General features: G+C 34.3%; 1 protein-coding gene across 1 annotated transcript in view; it reads left to right on the forward strand.

Annotated features, from left to right (window-relative positions):
* Positions 1-4: 4 nt before the first annotated feature.
* Parp1 (Poly-(ADP-ribose) polymerase) overlaps positions 5-20,609 on the forward strand; it is a 68,871-nt gene continuing 48,266 nt past the window's right edge. Inside the window, exons 1-10 of the mRNA XM_089245632.1 lie at positions 5-261; positions 3,607-3,748; positions 4,674-4,947; positions 8,608-8,679; positions 8,970-9,060; positions 9,858-9,974; positions 13,345-13,424; positions 14,655-14,777; positions 18,624-18,704; positions 18,795-18,940. Of these exons, the coding sequence (XP_089101758.1) occupies positions 148-261; positions 3,607-3,748; positions 4,674-4,947; positions 8,608-8,679; positions 8,970-9,060; positions 9,858-9,974; positions 13,345-13,424; positions 14,655-14,777; positions 18,624-18,704; positions 18,795-18,940 (1,240 nt within the window). The 5' untranslated portion in view covers positions 5-147. The remainder of the gene's footprint in view (positions 262-3,606; positions 3,749-4,673; positions 4,948-8,607; positions 8,680-8,969; positions 9,061-9,857; positions 9,975-13,344; positions 13,425-14,654; positions 14,778-18,623; positions 18,705-18,794; positions 18,941-20,609) is intronic.

Below are 20,609 nucleotides of genomic sequence, written 5' to 3' on the forward strand. Positions count from 1 at the left end.
CCGTGACCGCAAAGTCACGTGTTTCGTAATAAAACAAAGCCGGGAAAGTAGATGTTTTTTGTGCTATGTGCTACGGAAACTATATGTGACAAACTATTGAAAGCTATTATATATATATATTTGTTTTAAGTTGTATTATTCAGAGAAATGGCAGACGATTATCCGTTTCAAGCTGAGTATGCAAAGAGCAGTAGGGCTTCCTGTAAAGGGTGCAAAAAGACGATAGAGAAAGACACCTTACGTATTGGTGTGATGATTCAGGTGAGTTAGGCATGCAAATTTAAATTATTTTCATTTGCATGCAGTGTATTCAAGTGATGAATATCGCAGCTTAGGGGCTGGTATGTTCCAACCAAGTTCATTTTACATATTTTTCGGTTATGCATATCAAATATCTCCTGTATTGAAATACTTTGTTTAAGTAATTAAGTTTCTCTTGTTAATATTCAATAAACTTGATTAGCGTCTAAATATTAGAAGAGTTGATCAACTTTGCCCAAGAATATTAAGAAGACACCAACGAATAAGGCAAATACACGAAAATAAAAAGTCCTAATGCATTTCAACACCGATGGGTGCTGTCTTCAGAGGAAAATTTAACCACTAGGTCAAGCTGACCGAGTTTCCCACTTGTGTTGAATACCAAATCTTAATGCTCGGTTGCTCAGCGGAAGAAGTACGTCTGTTCACTTCAAAAGTCGTGGTCAGAATGAAGCTGTGAGCCTGCGTGAGATCATAGGCGGAGATAGACTTGGAAGTCTGGGGAGGGGCAAGATGATGATGATGATAATTCATATATACATTAGATCAGTATCAGTCAACTCCACTTTTGACGCTGGGGGGCAACGCCCCCCCCCCCCCGTATCTCGACCCATGGGTGAGGAAGCCCATGCACCAAGGGAGCAATCACCACATGGAGTGTAATAAATGCCCCATTGTGCCCCCTATTTATTACGTTCCATGTGGTGATTGCTCTCTTGGTTATATAGGACAGACAAGGAGACCTATAAAAGCAAGATTAAATGAACACGCTCACTATGTTAAGAATCAGGAATGTGAAAAATCTACCATTGCCGCTCACTGTTGGCAAAAAGGCCATAGATTCAAATTTCAAGAATCAAGAATTTTTCACAAAGTCAAGTCCACAGTTGTGATTTAGGTGTCTGCGAAGGTACATATATTCGGGCCTTCAAAAATACACTAGTTAACGATAATAAATCTACACCCCCGATCTCAACACCATGGCTTAAATTCATTTTGAGTGGGAATTATAAGAAAATTTGAATAGACCAATCAGATAGCAATATTCCGCAAGTGTCCAATCATGACGCTGCATTAGTATCTCGCGTAGGCTCACAGCTTCATTCTGACCACGATGTTTGAAGTGAACAGACGTACTTCTTCTGCTGAGCAACCAAGCGTTAAGATTTGGTATTCAACCCAAGTGGGAAACTCGGTCCGTGTGACTAGTGGTTAAATTTTCCTCTGAAGACGGCACCCATCAGTGTTGAAATGCATTAGGACTTTTCATTTTCGTGTATTTGCCTTATTCGTTGGTGTCTTCTTAATAGTCTTTTTTTTTTTAAGCCGAGCACAACTCAGATCTATCGCCAAGGGCAATTTGCTACCTAGTGAGTTGTGCCGGAAGTGTAAGTATGTGTACCTAGCAGTCTGAGTGCGTATCTCGTGTTGTGTATGATTTTTCAGTGCTGCCATCTATATCTCAGAAGTGAAATGAGTGAAGTGTAATGCCGGAATATTTGTACTGTTTGTAGGACTGTTGCTCTCTGTGGTGAGACTTTTTAACGGGGAGATCAGCTTACATTTTCGCCTTGAAGTTGAGAACCACAGAAAATCAACTTCAGCCGACCACCAGTGTGGTGACGGTCTTAAGTCTAATATTAATAGTCTAAATATTAAGCCAAGATTCCATAAGCAGGGTTATGGCAAATGTGGTAATTATTACTCATATGTATAATACTGTATATCGTCAACTGATTACCTTGGCACTGTGGCTCTTTCAAAATTTTTCATTTGGACAGTAATGTTTTTTAATTTAACGTGCTACTCTTATCTACTTTTACGTCATTTTCATTTCTTATTGTGAACAGCGTCTTAAGTCTCATTATATTGTGTTTGTAATCATTGAAATTTTTATTGAGCTGAAGCCCAATTCGTCATTACGTATCGTGCTTGGGAATGGTTGAAGTTATGGTCCCATTTTTTACAAAATATGAAAGAAAATTGTAGAATGCAAACGTAGTTGTAGCCACTTTCGCAAAAATGCATATAGGCTGTATGAAACGAGTAGACATTTATCAATCATTACCATTGTAGAATTTTGTTAGTTTTTTTCCCTATTTTTGCTTTTTTGCTGAAGGAATTTGTCTAGCTTAAACCTGCTTGGGAATCAGGGTTGGGGTTTTGGACAGGACACGCGGGATAAACTGTCCAAAACTGTCTAAAACTGTCAATATTTCAAATATTTCAAAAAGGTGTCATTTGTTTTTTTTCCTAAGTAAACTTTCACCAAATTGATGGTTTTAAGTTGGAAATCTGATAGTAAATTAATATCACGTATATAACTGTTTAAATATAAACACTGTTTTCAGTTTTTTAGTTTGTCATAAATGTTATTTCTATTCCACATCTTATTTTTCATGTATGATTATGAAGCAGGTACTGTATTTAGTACAGTGATTGTCCAAAACCCTGCCGAATCTCTCCAAACACTTTTCTTTAAAAAATATATTATACTGAAGGTACCGAATACGCATAGTCACAGTTATAATCATTGAATTATTGTGAAACTCAACATAAATAATATTTTTTATTAGATATAATATAATTTATTATTATAATGATGTGAATATATATCAATGGTGTAGTGTTTATTTGATACAAATTGTTCTGTTTTGACTTTTCAAACATTTTTTTTTTAATTTTAAATAGATCTTTCTATTTTACATTCTCAGTTTTTAAAAACTAATTATAAATAAAGGAAAATATCTGAAGAAAATGAGGCCACTATGTAGCACCTACTCATGACTAACAAAACACAATTTCACAAACACTGATTACGCCTATATGATGATAAAAGACTTCAAGACCCAAAGTTTTTGTTAAATTTAAATTGCTGCGGTTATGAGGCTAGGAGCTAATATTTTACCGAATAAATTCAAGCTATATTTACAATTATATCATTCAATACTATCAATACAATACAATTGTACAATTCATACAATTGTACAATTTATACAATTGCAATTCTATCATTCAATACGAAAAACACTGGAAGAAGGCTTATCAAAAGACTCTTTGACACGGTGTTTTTTTTATTTTCATGTCGCCCAAGTTATGCAGATGTTTTGCAAGTAAAAAAACCCAAGTCTGCTAGAAGGAAAAACTTTGGTGAAATTGGAAATCTCCAAATTTGGCGCAGCTCCGCTTATGTAATCATATCCAAATATTTCAATTTGTAAAGCCCTGCTGTAAGAAAAAACACCTCGTGGTTTTACAACAGGTGTTCCAAACGAAGCTTTCCTTTCTTGTTTTTTTTTTTTTTTTTTTGAATTGGTGTTTACTCATTTTATTTTAATATTGCAGTCACCTTCTTTTGATGGTAAAATCCCACTATGGCATCATTTTGACTGTTTCTTTGAAAAGAAACAAATCTCATCAACAGATGATTTAGGCAATTTTGCTTCACTCCGTTTTGAAGACCAGCAACGACTCAAAGATAAAGTGGGTAAGAAATATTGAGATATTTTCAATTTTTTAAACATATAAGATGAGTAGAAAAATAGCATTTTCCCCTAAGATTTCATTTTTGACAGATGAAGTTTGTATATACAGTTGAACCTTTTGCCTTGCTACAACTGTACTACTACTACGTGAATAAAACGATAAATACCTCTACAACCATATTTTTTAAGCTCTTGTTTAGAATCTCCTATACCCTAATGTTAAACTTCTCGATGTGACGATATCCTTCATTACCATAAACCTCTGATAATATTTTCAGAGATTTTGCAATCGCTTCAGTGATATTTTTTTTTCATTTGGTTCGGTATATCCTTCAATACATTTTAAAATTCTGCACGTATTTTAGTTCTTCAGAGGACGTCTAGTGATGTTGGTATTTGATACCACCCGATATACCAAAATGCATTCTGATGAACCTCTTTAAAGGGGCAATACATCTAACTGAATTTTTTTATCAACTAATAAATTAAAATTTCTTGCATCTGTTATACTCAAAAGCAGGTCCACAACCAGATGCTTCGTTGGTCGTAGAAGCACACATTTTGGGAGACCCCCCATTCCCAGGGCACCAGACCTGTCTGCCCCCCCCCCCCAGTTGTGGCCATGCTCGAAAGTTAACTTTTTGGTAGTGCTAACAATGCAGATTTAAAAAGAATTACAACAGTGGCATAAATTTGGTGCTGATGATAATGTTGCCTGTTGATATGGTAATTTCTCCATATCAGAGTGTTTTCCTTGGTCTGCAGAATATCACTATATAAAGGTTTCCCTGTATGTGGAATACAATGATATTAGATCTTTAAGCATCAAAATTTATTCTGCCAATAATTTTTCAGGAAATTATTGTAGTTTGAGTTTTTGTTAGATTGATTATAATCATTGATGTGAACTTCCCCCATTCTCAAAAGGTTGCGCTCCTACACATGTCGGTAAAGGTTCAACTTCTAAAGGAAAAGGAAAATCTGTTGCAGCTCTAAGTCAGTTCAGCGTGGAAGTTGCAAAAGCTGGCAGAGCAGGTTGTAGGGTGTGTCAAGAGAAGATCTTGAAAGGGGAAATCAGAATTTCGAAGCTGGATTGTGAAAGCGATGCTGCCAAGCGTTATGGACCTGCACCAGGTTGGCATCATGTTGACTGTTTCGTGAAAGTCAAAGATTCATTAGAGTTCAACATGCCTCTGAAAGAGTAAGTATTCATTATAGCCATATATGATTTCGTGTAAAAAATTTAAATTTATATGATGAAGTAGAATATAAGAATATATTATATTCTACTTGAATATAATATATTCTAATACAAGATATACTGAAGACTGGATGTTGTGAAGATATTTATTATTTTAGATGTTAATTTTTTTTTTTTTAAGGAAGGAAAAAACTCATCTCTGCCTCTACCGGGAGTCGAACCCGGGTCCCTCGATTGCCGGACGAGTGCTCTGACCACTAAGCTACAGAGGAGATAGAGATTTTCCTTCGCTAGAGCGTATATATGCCGAACGGAATATATACGCTTCTATAAAAGAAGAATATAATATATTCTTCTTTTTGGTTTACTTGAAATATTTGAGCCATTCATATATGTGTATTACATTTACGTTTATTCTAATCTTTGCGTTATATAGAATTTATAGAGTTGTTTTTAGAAACCATTCACATAGGTGCTAATGCTGCTGATTAAACCAAGAGCCTTTCGGTTGTTTAGATTTATTAAAATTGTCTTAAACCAGATTATTTCAATTTTTCATCTCTTTATAGAAAAATCTCCAAATACCCCTGCCAGCCCAACTTCGTGGCAGTCTGGAACAAAGTGTGTGTACCTAACTAGGGTTACCATATTCGAAAACAGAAAGATGGATGCCTGTGTGCGCACCCTTGATGATGTCATTTCCCCAATTTACACAATAGACGGCACCATTTTCTGCCAAAAAAAAAATAAACCCAACTCTACATACTTTTTCCCAGCTAAAACAGAACCATTATATATGTTATGGAAATTTAATAAATCCGGTTATTAGGCATAATCACTGGCTCGTATTGGTAAATCGTCAATAAATCTAAATTTTTCTCAAATTTCAGTCTGAAAATGATGAATTTGATCAGTGATTTTGCTTATCTTTAAAAATGTTGATAAATGTGATGAAAGCTAACATTAAAATTAACAACCTTATTGAAACACACGATCCTGCACTCTGCCTGGCCGAAGACATGGATATCCTTCACAGAGTTTAACTGTGAATATACATTTCCTTTTTTCGGGGTAATGGGAATTCATCTTAAATGAAAACAAAATAAAACTTGTTTTTAACCTTCAAATATTTTACCAATAAAATTGTAAATTTTTATGTTCATTCATTTTAATACACTGCTGGCCACCCAAATTGCAACACCAAGAAAGACAAGAGATATCGCAACAATATTTATTTTGTAGATAACATGTTGACCAAGCATCAAATGATTAAATTTATAGACTTCTGTGAAGTGTGGTTCCTGCCAAAATCAGTAGCCAGAGTAGCCGCCGTTGTTGGAGATCACCGCTGCCACATGCCTCTGCATTGATTCAAAGAGACTTTGGATGTGTTCTTGGGGTACAGCTGACCAAGCAGCTTCCACGCGTTGCCAAAGTTGATCTTGTGTTGCAAACAATGGTATTTTCGAAATTGCTATTGCGCTTTTTCTTTCAGAACTGTTTTTCTGACTGGGAAAGGGGACTGTCTTTTTTATTTTATCCTTGGGCAAGCTGGGCCATAGTTACAATAGCATCTGCTCCACATGGAGACAGTTTGGATTCCTCTGGGACTTTTGAGGGCGTTGGTCAAAGCGTGCAAAAATGTGTGGGAAAAAAGTCACTCAAACACTTAAAATGAAGAGATACATGTTACAGACAACAAAAAAAAAAAAATAAAAAATTCCCAGGGAAAAAAAGAAAATGCTTCTGGAAACCTAAAAAGGAGGAAAAAGAATGAATTTTCCGAAACATAGAAGGATGCTCCAAATGTCACCAAAAAGGAGGACAGTTGGTAACCCTACACACTACAGTCTGAATACCCATGAAGTATTTTGTCTAATATTTTTCATTGCTGCCATGTATATTTCAAATTGGGAATGAAGTGTTATGAGTGAATATTTGTACCACTGTAGCACTGTAGACCTGCTGCTTTCTGTGGGTCAGCTATAGACTGCAGGTGTTGAGGTAATTTGTCCTTATTGTATGAAACAGGGTGCCTACCAGCATGGAAATGTCGCATCAATATTTTCCTGACAAGTTCTCACGATGTCTATTTTATTCCCTGTAAATCATGGGCTTTTATCACACTTCCCATTGCTAAAGCAGATAGTCACTTGATTGTGCAGTGTTGGGCGGCTAAGATTAGTTTACCAATGTCATTAAATAACAATTGCCAAAGTGCCATACATTGCACCAATTTTCTAAATTTTTTCCAATCCAATCCCATTGTGTAATTATTTCTTTTTGAGTAGCCAAATTGTTAGAATCCACCAAGAATCATACTCACAAAAGAAGGGAGGAGATTAATCATAAATATTCGTCCATCATTGTTTCTCATTTTTGATTTGGAACATAAATCACAGCAACTCTTGAATGGATAACATTCTTAAAGTACTCGCTGACCCCAAAGCAGAATGTTTTGCAACAAGCCCTTAGCTGACTGGAAATGTTCTGCAGTAAGTCTCCACTGTAGTGTTTTCTACACTTTTCTTAAAATTCTTCCAGATTGTTCTGGAATGTACTTCACATATTACTTTGGCGTATTCTTCTTTAAGACCCACTGTACTAAAGAACATTAAGTTGATCAGCAGTTGATCGTTGTTTAGTGCAGGGGTTCTTAACATTTCAGCTGCAACTCAAGATCAGCTTCACAACCCTTGTGACATGTTTTGAAATTAGTGAAAACAACACATAAGTGCATTTGTAACAGGACTTGTATGACTTTCCTCTGAAGCCCCTGCAAATCAAGTTTGGGTGGTGATCCATAATCTCAAGAGCCCCGGTTGTAAGTGGATTCGTACGACACATCTTGGAAGCCCCTGCACAACAACTTTGGGACATGACTCATAGCTCAAGAATCCCTGGCTGTAAGTGAGTTTGCATGACAAATCTCTGAAACCTCTGTCAAGAAAATTTGGTTAGTGACCTACCATAGCTCAAGATCCCCTGGCTGTTATTGGATTTTCATGACCCATCTCGGAAGCCCCTGCCAATTAAGTCTGGGTGCTGCCCATAGCCTGAGTCTCTGGCTTAGCAGATGTTTACGACCCAATTCGTAAGCCCAATGAACGCAGGTTGGGTCGTGACCCATACTTCAAGAATCCCTGCCTGTAAGTGGATTTGTTCAACCCTTCTCGAAAGCCCCTGCGAATCACATTTGAGTCAGTACCCCATAGTTTAGATTCTGTGGTTGTTAGTGGATTTAGATAACGAGTCTCAGCGACCTAAGTTTGAGTTGCAACCCATAGGTTAAGAACCCCTGGTTTAGTGGGACATGGTGGGCATAAAATGACTGCAGTGCTGAAGAAATAAATGAAATTTTCCCCTAATCTGTATATACTATAAGAGAGTTCCTAATTTATATATATATACCTAAAAATATATGTGTAATTTTTTGTGAGGATGGTGGCTGTGCAATGTCCAAATTTCATTACAAAATGCTTCTGCTTCATTAACTGTAGCATAGTTGTTACCATTGATATATAGCGACTTGTTGTTTCTGGCAGAATGGTGCAGTGGGCAATGTAGTGCCCACTGCACCAGTTTGGTGCAATAAAAATAAATAAATGATTAAAGTGGGCAGGAGTGCACTTAAATATGATGGCTTATTACTCTTTATAGGTTGCCAGGTTTTGAGACCTTGAAAGAAGAAGATCAAGATATGTTGAAGAAAAAACTGAAAGATAGTAAAATGTAAGTAGTGATTTGTGAAGTAATCAATTGATACGTTATTTACAAGTTTTTATTTGTATGACATGCTTAATCTAGTTATTCAAAATAGAGTTTTGATAGTTTTCTTTTCCTTTTAAAATTTCAAGTGTCATGTTAATTTTGAGGTGAATTTTTTTTAGTTTCAATCAATCATATTTTCTCTAAAGTTAAAGATGATGCAAATGATTTAGATCGTTTTTTTGTTACTAATTTTAATTTTATTCATGTTTGTCTCATTTTTCAATTGGCCACTCATGATTCACATTTTTCAGGAAAAGAGCAGCTGTTGTTACAATAGATGACAAGCCTGTGCCTAACAAAAAAGTCAAAAAAGAGGAGAATGAAGCAGATAAAGCCATGAAGGTTAGCTCGAATTTGATATTGTAGCAGTTGTCTTGTAATGTGCATTAGAAGGGTGACAAGTATGTGCTAATAAAAAATTGGGGAATAAAATCCACTTCCATAACATTTCAGAATGTACCATAAATTATATTTCAATTATGAGTATAATAGGACCCTAATTATTTAAGTTAACATAGGCCAAGACTTACTTGGGTTGAAAATTACAGACCTTATTAGATTTTAGATTCAAGATAACTTATAAAATGATGGAAATAAAATTTCCCCAAAGGTTATTTTAAAAATAGCAATATTTACGTGGTTTTTTTTTTTGAAATTTTCAATTAAATATTTTATGCCATACAAATTGACCAATAAAAATTTTTTTTCTAAGGCTTTAGAGGTCTAATTATTGGGAATCCATAATAAACATTTTGTCAACATGACTAGCTAATGCTGGTTTGTCTTTAGCACTAAAAACTTTGAGATGACCTTGTTTGCTTGAAAATACATTTTTAAGTTGGTTTTTGATAATTGTGGTCCTCAAAAGTTTGAGAAATGAAATAACCACATGTTATTATACAGTAGACAAAAACTGCTACAGCTGCTGCCTGGAAGGCCATTCATGAACTACCTGATACATTCAGTTGTGTAGCTTAGTGCTGTTACTTAGCAAAAACTAGTTTCGAAATAAGATTAAGTAAAGTGTTAACAATTTACTATATTCACAATTTATGCTGTACTCTCAATTTAAAATTTTGTCTATTTTACCTCTTTGAAAAAATAGTGTCTACAAATTTTGTTTCAATTATTTTTTCCAGGCTCAAAGTGATTTGCTGTTTGATTTTCGTGATAAGGCTGAGGCTGAACTTAGTAAAGAGGAAATAATTGCTCTGCTGGAAGAAAATGATCAATACACTCCTTCTGGAATGAATAATGTGAGATTTGATTAAATTGATGTATAAAGTGTGATAAGTTACGAAAATAATAGAAATGTGCCAAATTCATGGTTATGACATTTCATAAAATTTAATTGCAATTTTCAACCCCTCAGTACAGATCTCAGCATGTTGTACATCGCAAGCAGTGAATTGCAAGCATCATATAGAGTAGACTGTTTAGTATAACAACTTTTTTTATAATTTTAGAATTAAAATTTAAAATGTCTAAATTATTTTCAGCAGAGCCGCATAAAGCTTTTAAATAATTTAAATACTGTGAATATGACCTTGGCATTTAAATTTCTGAACCAGTTTGAAGGGTTAATACTACTTCTGTGATTGTAGATTTCATTTTTATTTCATCTAAAATGCAGAAATATGCTCATAGTAACAAAATTTGTGTGTGCAGATCCTTAGGAAATTCCATATAATTAAAACAACATCCTTACTAGGCAAAATATCAATATATTTTGCAACCAAATTGCAAAAGGTAAGGATAGACTGACATGGGGGGAAAAAATGATCTGGCTTATGTGAAATTGAGAAACAGTAAAACTCAACACATGCTTGTTGCATACGAAGCTTAAAAAACTTTTCTTTCTCACTTTTTTATACGTATCACAACAAAAAGATTCATTACCGTGATTTGGTTTTGAATCCTTTGTTTTCTCAAAAGAGGCTGAATGAATGAATGCCAGGGGCTCTGCTACCGAACTTATCCCGTTGCCGAGATCTCGTCCAGCCCAGCTTCGTGGCAAAGTCTGGAACAAAGTTAGTGCACCTAACAGTCTTGAGTGTGTAGCTAGTGTTGTGTCTAATATTTCAGTGCTGCTATCTATACTTCAAATAGTGAGTGAAGTGTAATGATTGAATATTTGTAACGTTGTAGGCCTGTGCTGTCTGTGGCTCTGTGGCGAGACTTTTTAACGGAGAGATCGACTCGCATTCGTGCTTTGAAGTTGGGAACCACAGAAAACCAACTTCAGCCGATCACCACTGTGGTGCCGGTGGGGGTCGAACCCAGGTCTCGTGATGCGAGTCCGCCACTATGACCACTCTACCACCACAGCGGCCTCTGCAAAGAGGCTATGCCTAAACTTAACAGTGCCTTATCTATTGAGTTCCACCAGCTTAGCTTCAATCAAAAGACCATTTTCAAACTTTGGATTTGTATAATCCAAAGTTAAGAAATATTTAATTTGTGAGATATGAGTGAAGTTATACCATCAGCTGCTGAGTGAGAATAAAATTACGTGCAGGCCACAGAAATTTCAAAATTGATATTTTTCGCACTCAGTAATTATATATTTAAATAAATATAACACATTAATATTTATACATGAAATATTTATATATTGTAGGGCTGCCACTCATCCTACTTTTCTTACTTTTTGGTGAAATTTCCTACTTTTTGTCCCACTTTCTAGTTTTTGTCATACTTTTCCTACTTTTTTTACAAAATCCTATCAACAAAATTTGTGTAATTTATTTTAATTGAGCAGGAAATCATTGATGTATTTCCAAATATTACAAATGTTGGAGATTACAATTAATGATTTCTGCAAAAGCAGAAATTATATCGTTTTTAAGGTTATTTTGGGGGGGGGGGGTGTATGCGGACCATTTGGTTTATTAATTTTTCATTTGCTTTGTTTGAGGGTTCAACAAGTATAGTAGTCATTGAAAACTTCTGTCTGGATGGAAAAAATAATTTTGTATTTATTACTTCGTGGTCTTGGACAGTAACTTTCATCATTCAAAATTATGGTGCAAATAGGTGAAACAACAGTTTGCATTTCAAAGCAGTTGGATACATAGGCCTATTCTAGGTTTGGTGATTCTGATGCTACCCAATAGCATTCAGTTTTCTTCTGTATTTTTAAGGCAAAAAGATGCATAAAGAATATATACAATGCTCAGTAAAAAGCTAGAAATGAAAGTGCTTCATTTGTCAAAAGCGATTACACTGGCATTGAACAGTAAAATGTAAACAAATCCCTTTAAAAAAGGATGGACAATGCAGTAAAACTATCTGGGTCTCCTTGCTTTATTTGCATTGGATCTTGTAATTTACACATTTTGCACTGTACTTTTGAAAGTGGTCTCGAAGGAGCATCGTTCTTCTTAAAAAACATGTCTTCAAAATTTACGGTGCATTGTCGAAGAGAGTTGACAAACTCTACACTTTTGTACACTGTCTTGGCCAAGAATTGGTTTAGTAACTGAGTCATTTTGCTTTGGCTTGAATCAATATTATTGAATACCGAAATAATGCTATGAAAAGAGAAAAGAAAAAAAATTTAATTTAAAATTTAAAAAAACAATTTTTTTTAGGGATTTTTTTTCATTATGCTATGATTATGTTGTCTGAGGGGGTTACCCTCTCCGTCCTACTTTTAAGTCCTGCATTTTCCTTTTTCTAATTTTTTGAGTGGAAGTCCTGACATTGATAAGTTTTTCATGGTTTAAACCAGTGTTTCTTGACCTTTCTGTAAACAAGGACTGGTAAAATGTGAAGCAATTTCATGGACCACTTGTGTCTCATATTACAGGACATTCCTGTAATTTTCATTTGATATTTTTGTATGTTTGCCCAGTTTTTTCCAACGACTTATTTGAATTCTGAACACTTATTAAAGTCTTGAATACACACAGTGTTTTTATAATATAAATTTTATTATGGTGATTATGGTAAAAAAATTATAAATATTCATCTCTCACACACACATTTGTTTTTAACGTTTTGTCCTGAATTCCTTTTTTGGAATTTTACATTGGGGATTGTGGATACTTCTGACAAGGTTTTTTATGGCAACTGGAGATGTCCCATATATTTTATGGATTATTTTTTAAGATCCCAGCTTACTGAATTTTATTCTTAATGAAATATGGTCATCAGATCATTTGAATATTTTTTCATGAGAAACAAAATTTTGTTTACTGTGTGATTTGTAAGAGCCCTTTATTTTTCTTCAGCAATTTTAGTAGTTATTAGCAAATAGCATTTAAAGCAATAGATGGCAGCGTTTAGCAAAATTTTGTGGTATCCCGTATTTAGGATTGCAATTTCCTACATTCTTTCTCCTCTGATGTAGGATGAACCGAAGTATGAAGGTGTAATTTTATTTGAACCCATATTGATATTACTATAAAACTAAGTACAATGATAAATCAAGTCTGACTGTGTGGACTGCCTGTGTCATTGTCACGGACCACAGGGCGAGAAATGTTGGTTTAAACTAGTTTGTGATGTCAAAATCCTAACTTGGCAGGATATTAAATGCTTGACTTTTGTTACTTGTTCTATAAATCATTAGTTATATTAAAAGGTCTATCTGTTATTTAAGTTTTTTCTGTATTGTTTCAGTTATTAGATGCTCTTGCAGACTGCTTTGTGTTTGGTGCTTTACGAAGATGTCCAGAATGCAATGGCAAGCTTAGGCTCAAGTATTTATCATTATTTCTATTAATTTTGAATTTCATGTGTTGCAGTTAGCCTTTTGAACATATATACATACATAGTTTGTTACCAAAATATCCATTAGAATTCAATTTCAGCAAATTTTTTATTGCAGCTAATCTAAACATGAAAATAAAATTCATATATTTATAGATTATATAATTTTTTTCCTCTTTTCTTTTTAGTTTTAAATTGTCATATGAGAACTCACTAATGTTTTTGATACACATGAAATTAAAGGGTGTATATTGTGATTTGACTTAGAGTGAAGAGAAAGAATGAATCACTCATGTACTGTAGTTATATCCATCATGTGCAAGATTAAATGTTAGAAACAAAAAATAGTTATAATAGAAGAAACAGTTGGATCGACTTATAACTAGTCTACTTTTTTTAGCCAGAGTGGATTTAACAAGCAAATTAATACATTTGATTTTGGACAATGCTAGTTGTATATCAATTCTGTTGCTTTTAGCAACCCCGTTTTTCACGGTAGCTCAGATTTAATGAAGGATTTAAAAGGGAAACCTTGAAGAAATTAATGCAAAAAAAGCAGAAAAAATATTTGACCTTTTTCACCGCTCTTATAATATGAAGATAATTATGAGGGATGACTGTCAATAAAATGGTTCGATAACAGGTTTATCACACCTACATAAGTTTATTAATGTTGCAGCATGAACAACAGCACTTCGTCTCTAGAAGCAAAGCTAGTTGAAAGATTCTTAATGCAGCTTTGTCTAGAAGGTAGTAAATTAGTATTGAAAATTAAGATAATAAACTGACCAATCAGAATTTAAAAAAATTGCTAATTCAGCCCCTGCTCAATGTCCATGGTTCCATGTCTTGTGTATGCAGATCTACAACAATTTTTCCTTGCCTATGTGTTTTGTGTTAATTTTTTGGAAAAAAGTGCTAAAAGTGAAGTTTTCACAGACAAAGTTGTTTCTAACAAACTACTACAAAAAGAGGAGAAAATATTTTATTTGTCAAATATCTATGTATAGTCACTAAGAATTTTTGAAATTTCATTTTTTGACATGAAAAGGGATTTAGCAATTCTCTGAATTTAACAAGCATTTTCACTAAAAACCAGCTTTTCGTTATAAGAGGGTTTGACTATATCTTTTTATATTCATATATTTTATTCACTTCTAATCATTTTTAAGCTGGGAATTTTCTATCAACTTACTGTTAAATTCTTTTTTTTTCTTCAGGGATAGATCCTATAAATGTCAAGGTCAAGTTACTGAATGGACAAATTGTCTTCATGAAACAGATGTTCCTAAGCGAGGAAAGGTTGTTATTCCTAAGGAGTTTTCAGAAAATCATAATTTTCTGTGAGTGATATTATAAGTATTTTATTTAATCATATTTTGTTTGTTTTCAATTGTTTTGCAAGTTGTTAATATGGCTTTAAAGGATGTATTTGTGGCTCGTATTTACATCAAGTCATACGAATGCAAAGTAGCAAAAGCAAAGTAAATCTTTTCGTATAATAAACATTTTTCGAAATGAATGCTATTTTATTTGTCCAAATTAATCATTGTCCAGTTAACCTTTTTATTCTATGCAAGAAGCAATATTCAATTGAAATAGGGAATACGAGTAGCCAAATAATATCTAGTATTTTTGCTCGTATTCACCTTTACTCAATATATTCACAACAAAATAAAAATTAGAAAGTAGGTCACATCATCTACTGGAAACGCATAATAAAACAGTATATAAAATTGTATTGAACTATTATATAGTGCATTTCAATAAGTGCATGCATGCTTTAAAGAGTCTATCAAATACACGCAGTGTGAATTGACACCATTGTACTATGTGATACTGCTTCTTCATGTTCATGAAATACAATTCCTTCGTGAATAAAAACATTCCAAATCTAAAAAAACTGATTTATTGCAAAAAATGTTTCGGCAGTCACAAATTTTCATGCTACATTCATTGATTCAAACCTCTTGCTTGTTATGAAGTTTTTAATTGAACACTGGGAGCTTCTTAGATATTCCACAGATTGACTTTAAAAAAAATCAGAGCATATAATTATAAATCAGGGTTGTTAAAAAAACCGGTTTTTTTTGGTTTAAACCAGGTTTGTTTGTTTTAAATAGTATTGACATTAAAAACAATAAAATTTCTGAAAAATCATTCAAACTTCTAATAATTGATTAAAATAAAATATTTATTAATGCAATTAACACTATTCCCATATTAATTAATCATTAAATATTTTTTACATTATAACAAAAACCAACTTTGGAATTTAATTATTTTTTGCAACTCAATGGATCACTGTGCTTATGAAAATTCTTTTAATGTTGTTATTAATCATATAATATATAAAGGTTTTTTCCTCCAGTTACTTTCAGTATACTTAATTAGGAAGCTATTTTGCAAAAACTAATAAAAATTAGGTGAATATAATGTATTTAATGAAGCATAAATAATGCAGATTAATTAGCAATGATTTACGGTATACAGGGTGATTATAACTAAGGTTCTGATTTCAAAACACTGTAAAAAAAGAACGATTGTCAGAATGACTTGAAGATTGACATGAATATTCCTGAAGAAATGGAATTTTATTTGGTAAAGGAAAAAAAAAACCGTAAAAATGTAAAATTAATGACACCCAACACGTGGGAAATTTGCTTGCAGAACGGAAACGATAGCCAGTCATGGCAAAATGATAATTATAGCATTTCACGATTTCATAATTAATGGAAACATCACAAAAAAGCGAAGTAATCAACAACTACAACTTACTCAAGAAATGTTAAATATGTTGTCCACCGTGTTCTGGATGTGAGGTGAAAGCACAAAAATTCATGGTCATGATGTGGATGCACTTGCAATTCACCTTTATTGAACCGACCTCTCCTTTCTCCCCCCCCCCCCCAATTAATATTCCAGATGAACTAACATATAGGGGATGCGCTGGAGATTGCAATTCACCAAAGTTTGCAATCTGACCACTGCTCATAACATTTTGTGGCACCCCCCACGCCAGAAGTTGCAAGGGTTAAGTTGCATCCTGTTGTTGTCAAAATGGGTCTTCAGCAGCTGCTTTGCTGGTATTGCAATGTGCAAGAAGTTGTTCTATCCACACACCGATGCTGTGGAAGTGCTGAAATCCATGAGTATCCATGCAAATTTTCAAGTCATTCTGACCAGTACTTATTGTATAGTTTTGGAAATTATAATCACCCTGTATATAGCTGATTATTTTTCATAAATCTGTTACTACTATCCAGTAGAACCTTTGATTAACTGGGCTTAACCATGAAAGTATAAAAAAAAACAACTATTGAATATTAAGAATGGGAGATATACAGTAAATGTGCTACTTCTTATGGGAAAGAAAATGAAAATGTATGTGAAGGTAATGTAACTACTAGTACACCAGTCTTTGTCCTTTAAGGACAGTTGGTGTCTTTATTGGATTATAAGACCACCTGCCCTTAGCATGATGGTGTCACTACTGTTGCTGCTTCTTTGTGAAGGGAAAAAGAAACCTGTGAGAAATAACCACTACATTTAGATGTGTGATGCAATCTTTATTCATGAATTTGCTGAAGATAGAGCATCAGAATGTAACCAAAGGTTAGAAAATGGATGCAACTATCCCGGATGCAACTAGAGTCACCGATTTGGGAATTCTCATTGACGAGCGACTTAAGTTTTCTGAACATTGTTCAGCGGTTGTCAAAAAATCGAATAGAATGCTTGGTCTCATTTTCAAAAAGGTCTCTTCGCGTTCTCCTAAAGTCATTCTTCCTCTTTTTCGAGGCTTAGTTCGTCCTGGACTGGAGTATGCTGTAAGGTTTTGGAGACCATACCTACAGAGGGACATAGACTTGGTTGAAGGGGTGCAGAGAAGAGCTACGCGTGTCCTTATTGGCACACAGGGCTTGAGTTATGAAGAAAGACTTCATTTTTTGAATATGTTTACATTGGATGAACGCAGGTGTCGAGGAGATATGATCGAAGTGTTCAAAATTTTCAATGGGATGGATAGGATGGACCATGAACTTTTAGTACACCGCCAATCGACTGCTTTTACAAGGGGACACCAGTATCGATTGGTGAGGGACAATGCAAGGTTATGGTGTCGCAGGGAATTTTTCTCCAATAGGGTTGTTAATAAATGGAATAGCTTACCCCCGGAGGTAGTAAATTGTAACACAATTGACACGTTTAAAAAGAAATACGATAAACATGTTGGGGTAAATCGAGAAGCTATCCATTCTTAGAATAAGACAACCATAAGTAATCTTTATGGGCATCGTATAATATTTTATCATGTGTATATATTGTTTGTAATTTGTGTTAATTGCATTTTTAATTGGGTTGCTGTATTTTTGAAACATATGACAACCATATTTTTATGGGCATCTTTTTATCAGCCACCTCGTTGGGCATTTTGCCTGTTGTGGCGTTGTATTTGTATTTGTATTTAAAATGTGGCAAGAATGAGAAATTTTGGCTTCTGTATATAGGTTTAAATAACTAAGACATTTCACATGAAAAAAATATATATATTCTGGGACTTTTTGAAAAAACCACTTATAAAATCTTATGTCATTTAAAGAAATACCATCAGAATGTACCCCAAGGATATAAAATGTAGTAAAAATGAAACATTTTGGTTAATGATGAACCAATATGATATTTTTGAAGGAAAAAAAATATTTAGGCCACTTTTATTTGATTTTTGAACCAAACTGGTTTTTTTAAAAAAACCACTTGGTTAAAACCAAGGTTTAAACCAACGTGGTTTAAACCAAACAACCCTGATTATAATCAAAGAATTTTTTAATTGGTTTTGATTTATTTTTTTGGCCGGTTTTAAATTTTGCAAAAGAAATATATTAACATGAAGTCTGAAAAAAAATTGCTTATATTAACCAAACTTCTTATTTGACCATTTATTGAAGGTTTAAGATTTGTTCACACTACAATAGTAATAAAATAATAGAAATAAATTCTAACACTGTTGCTGTGATCTTTTAAGTGAGTTAGACTGTATTTGATGAGTGGTAGCAGCACACTTTTCAACAACTTAAATGTACTACATTTTTTCCACAACGATTGTTGTGTTTAATCACTTTCTTTCAATTAACCATTTCTTTGATGTGTTATTATTTTGAAAATACTTTACATTTTGAAAATTTCAGGAAAAATTATAAATATGTGAAAAGAACCAGACTGTTTCCATCTAAAGCAGATCCTTCATCAAATGGTTCTTCTAGTACCAGGTAAATGTAAATTTGCTAAATAGATTCCTCTCAATTATGCTAATGTTGTTCATAATTGCAATTTAATTCATCTTATTTTTTTCGAATTAGCTCAAAGCAACTCCATAAATTCAAAATTGCGCTGGTTGGCTTCAAAGACGACAAGCAAAAAGAACTTGAGAAGTGCATAATTTCTCTTGGTGGCGAAGTGACCAAAAAAATTACAAAATCAATCACTTGTGTGGTAGCATCTGAAGGTAATTTTTTCCCCTTGAAATTTTATATATACAAATACAACTCCACAACAGGCAAAATGCCCAACGAGGTGGCTGTGAAAAAGATGCCCATAAAAATATGGATGTCATATATTTAGTGGTTGTCATATATTAGTGGTTGTTATTACAGTGATATCTCACTTATGTACCTGTGCAAGGGACGATTCCCTGGAATGGGCGTAGATCATTTTAACTTTCAGGGGGTGTTTTGAGAAAGAGGAGCAAGTTTGACCGTTTTCTTCTTAATGGTAAGACAATGGCATTGTCTCCCCTAATTGCCTCAGTAAAATCATTGGAAAGGCAGTTGAAAGCTATTAGTCTCAGCATCGTTTACTATAGATCCCATCCCCAACTCTTCTCAAACACTTTTTCATCTTTATACCCTTTTCACATTCTTCTTTTTTTAAACATGTCGGATGGCTAACATCTGTACTCTTTACTGTTTATAATCTGTGAGATGATGTGAAATGACTTCAAAAAATACAAGTTAAACCAAAATTTAAAGGGTTTTTTTGAGGTAATTCACGTTTTTCGATAATCTCAGGTGGATGGGGCCAAGGCCACCTCAAATTATCGAGACTCTGCTGGATATATTTATTTATTTATACAAAATAACATTATTTTATACAAATAAATAAATATATATACAGACCTGCCAACTGCCACTGTGGTGGTCCAGTGGTCATTGTGACGGACTCGCATCGCGGGGACCCGGGTTCGAGCCCCACCGTCACCACAGTGGTGGTCGGCTGAAGTTGGTTTTCTGTGGTTCCCAACTTCGAGGCGCAAATGCGAGTCGATCTCCCCGTTAAAAAGTCTCGCCACAGAGAGCAACAGGCCTACAAACAGTACAAATATACAGTCACTACACATCACTCACTTCACTTCTGAGACATAGATGGCAACACTGAAAAATCATACACAACACTAGATACTCACTCAGACTGTTAGGTACACACACTTACAATTCTGGCACAACTCGCTAGGTACCTATGGCGATAGACCTGAGTTGTGCTCGGTGTAAAAAAAAAAAAAAACCCTGCCAACTCTCCCGATTTAGGCGGGAGACTCCGGATTTTTCATCGTTCCTCCCGCTCTTCGGATTTGTTTAAAATTTCTCTGGATTTTGGCAGAAAATTAGATTTTACGCGAGCTTTCACGTTGTCGTGGCGTCAATAATTATCGTCGTCATTAGGGAAAATACCCATAGAGGACGGTCGTAGTCATTTCCATCGAGCAGCCATTAAAAAAAGTCTCTGTGACCGCATTTAAGCAACTGGCAAAGACACGACTTTGCTTTCGTAGCATTTATCGGCAATCATTAATCAGGGGCCCCCCATTAATCTTGGTTGCTGAAATTCCTGTGTAATTGTTATTGTATTCCATTAACAGCCGCGCGGTAAACATGTTTTTTCGTCCGCCGCTTTGTAATTTGATTTTTTTAAACTCGTTTCTTCCGTTTAAACATCTTCAGAAAAAAAATATAAAACTGTGAGCTATATACAGCTAAATATAAAGCTTTTAAGAATTCATATACCGAAGATTATCAATCACTGATAGCATCTACGAAAGGAAACACATACTTTATAAACAGTATGTAGATGTGATTTCTCTATTCTGCTATTCTGCATGGAAAGACTGGCATTGTCGG

The sequence above is a fragment of the Pholcus phalangioides genome, unplaced genomic scaffold (genome assembly GCF_987345545.1).
Source record: "Pholcus phalangioides strain wild (caught in Gottingen) unplaced genomic scaffold, Ppha-v1.0 ptg000016l_1, whole genome shotgun sequence".
Lineage (NCBI taxonomy): Eukaryota > Metazoa > Arthropoda > Arachnida > Araneae > Pholcidae > Pholcus > Pholcus phalangioides.